The 3,033-nt window shown below is 37.7% G+C and overlaps 1 protein-coding gene across 1 annotated transcript in view; it reads left to right on the top strand.

The window, feature by feature from the left end:
• LOC123979405 (brain-enriched guanylate kinase-associated protein) overlaps positions 1-3,033 on the top strand; it is a 58,854-nt gene that overhangs the window by 29,847 nt on the left and 25,974 nt on the right. The window contains exon 4 of the mRNA XM_046063318.1: positions 1,886-1,952. Coding sequence (XP_045919274.1) covers positions 1,886-1,952 — 67 coding nt within the window. The remainder of the gene's footprint in view (positions 1-1,885; positions 1,953-3,033) is intronic.

Raw genomic sequence — 3,033 nt, 5'->3', positions numbered from 1 at the left:
AATTTGAGTTGCCAGGCGACAACCTCGGAACCTGAATGATTTGGAGGCTGTCTGCAGGGAGGAGTGGGCCAACATCCCTGCCGAAATGTGCACAAACCTTGTCACCAACTATAAAAACCGTTTGACATCTGTGCTGGCCAATAATGGCTTTTCTACAAAATATTAACATGCTGTTTGTCCAGGGGGTCAAATACTTGTTTTTCCTCATCAGATGGTTATCAATTTTAATAAATTCATATGATGTGATTTTCTGGAATTTTCTTTGGGATTCTGTCTTTCACTGTTAGAATGTACATATGATTAAAATTATAGATCGTTGCATTCTTTGTAAGTGGGCAAACCTGCAAAATCAGCAAGGGGTCAAATACTTATTTCCCCCACTGTAAGTATCAAACGATCTGTCACACAATCACACACCTGACAAAACGCATGCAAGCTTTTTCCAGTTTATCTACCACCCATGAACACAACATGCTGTGTTGTTATTGCAAAATAATGCATCAGCCTCCCCTGACTGCAGATTCTTCACTGCATGTGATGAAGTGAATCATCCTACTAATGCCATGGCCTCTTGCCAACAATTTGTTCATTCATAAATTTTATACAAATATGCTCTTTAATTAAAAACATTGTGTTTTTTTTGGCACTATCTTTTAAAACTTTAGAATAAATCTTCATTTATTACTTCAACATGTAAAATAAACCGTAGCCCAGTAACAAATACTTAAGCGGCCTTCCAGCTATGAGTTTTAATTTAGCAGCGTGGTGATAACCTCAGAGCAATGACATTATCTGCAAATAGAGCAAACCTTCTGGTCAGACAGAACCGAGTGTTCTCTGTGGCCGTGGTATAAATAAATGTGATTAATATGCTGTTTAAATAAACTTGAAACTTGTCTCTTGCCAAAAACTTGGAAAGCAGACGCTATGGCTGTTTGGTGGATGAGGCATTTTTTGTGCCTATGGGACTTTCTCGCCCCAAGTCTGATCCTCGCAGACTGATCCTGCACAAATCCATCTTTTTTTATGATTGAGATAACCCAAACTCACTCTTCCTAATTTTAACCATATGGATGATTGGTTTGGAGATAGAAAGTGCTGCCTGACAGGCTCAGGTCTTATTCTCCTCTACAAACAGCATTATGTTGCTCATAATGACTGGTTTTGTTTGTTATTCATCAATTGTCATCAGTATCTGTCTGGTTAATGGAGCCATAAATGCTGGTTTATCAACACTCTCTTTAGTCCCGAGAGCTAATGTGAAAATGTGATACTGAAGTGAGAGGTGACATGATAAAACACCAGGAACAAGTTAACAAAAAGAGAGTTGAGGTTCTGTTCCATTAAGCTCACAAATTCACTGGAAGTCTACCAAAGAGCAATAGTGATGAGAGAAATAAAAGGAGACAGAAGGAGGAGAAAATCATGAAGAAAGGAACAAAAGGCCTGTAATTTAAAGAGAAAAATACACAAAAAAGCTCACTATGTTATCCTTCAGCTGCAGAGTTAGTGCTACGGCTGTGCTTATGCATGTTTACCGATTTTCTGTCATAAAATCTTTAAGGATTTAAAGTTTTTTTTGATTCCATACTTTTTTTTCTCACTATCCCATGCTGTGACGCTCAAACATATGAACCATTTTTACTGTGTTTTGCTCTGGATAGTTGTATCCTTTTTGATCTTCAAATCTGAGTCAGAACTTTAAATATCCTGCAAATCCCCTCCAAGATTCTCCATCAGTGCCCTGATCTAGTTAGGTGTTTACTTCTCTGTCTAAATTTACGTGGAGTGCCTATTTAGCTGTATGAACAGTAAAACACTCTTTAGTCACCATATGCTGTCATTTACATATTTACCAGAGCGTATTTTTGCTCTGATCTTTTAGGATCCAGAGTAGCTATGCAGCTCTTCAGAGGATCAACCAGGATTTGGAGGACAAGATGCACAGGACGGTAAGAGACTTCTGCTGAGGTGTTTGCAGCTTCAACCTCATGTTGCAGAAACTATTATTCCAGTTTCCAACAAAACATCTGTAGCACAAACGCAACAAAAATCAAGGTTCAAAATAACCTTAAATTGTGGTCAAGAGATCATTTTCTCCAACAAAACAAAGAGTTACAACAGACAGCTTTACTGATCATCAAATAGCAAAACACTTTACCTGACATATGTACTTTCTTAGCAACACATTTGTGAATTTCACACTTTTATCCCCCAAAACATCAATTACAACCACAGTCTTCTCTTGTTGAGGGAAGTAAAAGTTAAAAGATAGATCTGTTTTTATTAACCATTACATGAAACAATTTGCTCCCATTCAGGGGTGTGTTTCCCAAAAGCATTGTTGTTAACTATGGTAGCAACTTCCTTGGTTGGAACTATGCAGTTGCACCGCAACTGTTTCCTGAAACCCTAGTTCGAACTACGGAGGTACTGTAACTAAGTTAGTAACTTACATGGTACGAACCATCGTTAAGCGATGCAGGTGTTCCGAGAAACCATAGTTCCGACGAACATTCGCACCAACTGTCGTTAAGTTGCATAGTTCGAACTACAGCTCCTGACCTGTGGTTAGAAGCTTAGTTCACAGTGACTACGTCACAGATACCAGAAAAGTTCATGTGTTTTAAGCAGGGAATGTAAGATAATCCTGCTGTACAAAACATATTTATGGTGAAGGTTTTTTTAAAATGTAGTTATAAAAGTACTTTTAAATGTATTTGTCGGGTCATGGGTAGGGTTGCATTGATGCAGTACCAAGTATCTTAGTGTAGACCATCTACAAACAGCAGGTGTTTTTCTCACAGATTACCCATCTACACACAATAACTTGATTTAATATTAGTCACCAGTACAAAGATTAAAGGACAAAATGGAGAATGTAAAGACATAACTTTTAATATTACCTTCATGTATACATTTCTAGGCCTCTGAGGACCATGGGTGTTCTCTAGTCTTCATTACAAACATAAATATAAAAAGGGACAGCATAAAATTCATGAAAGTACTGTAATGAATAAATCCCTGAGAGCT

Source organism: Micropterus dolomieu, linkage group LG11 (assembly GCF_021292245.1).
Source record: "Micropterus dolomieu isolate WLL.071019.BEF.003 ecotype Adirondacks linkage group LG11, ASM2129224v1, whole genome shotgun sequence".
NCBI lineage: Eukaryota > Metazoa > Chordata > Actinopteri > Centrarchiformes > Centrarchidae > Micropterus > Micropterus dolomieu.
This window is presented reverse-complemented; position numbering and strand designations above follow the sequence as displayed.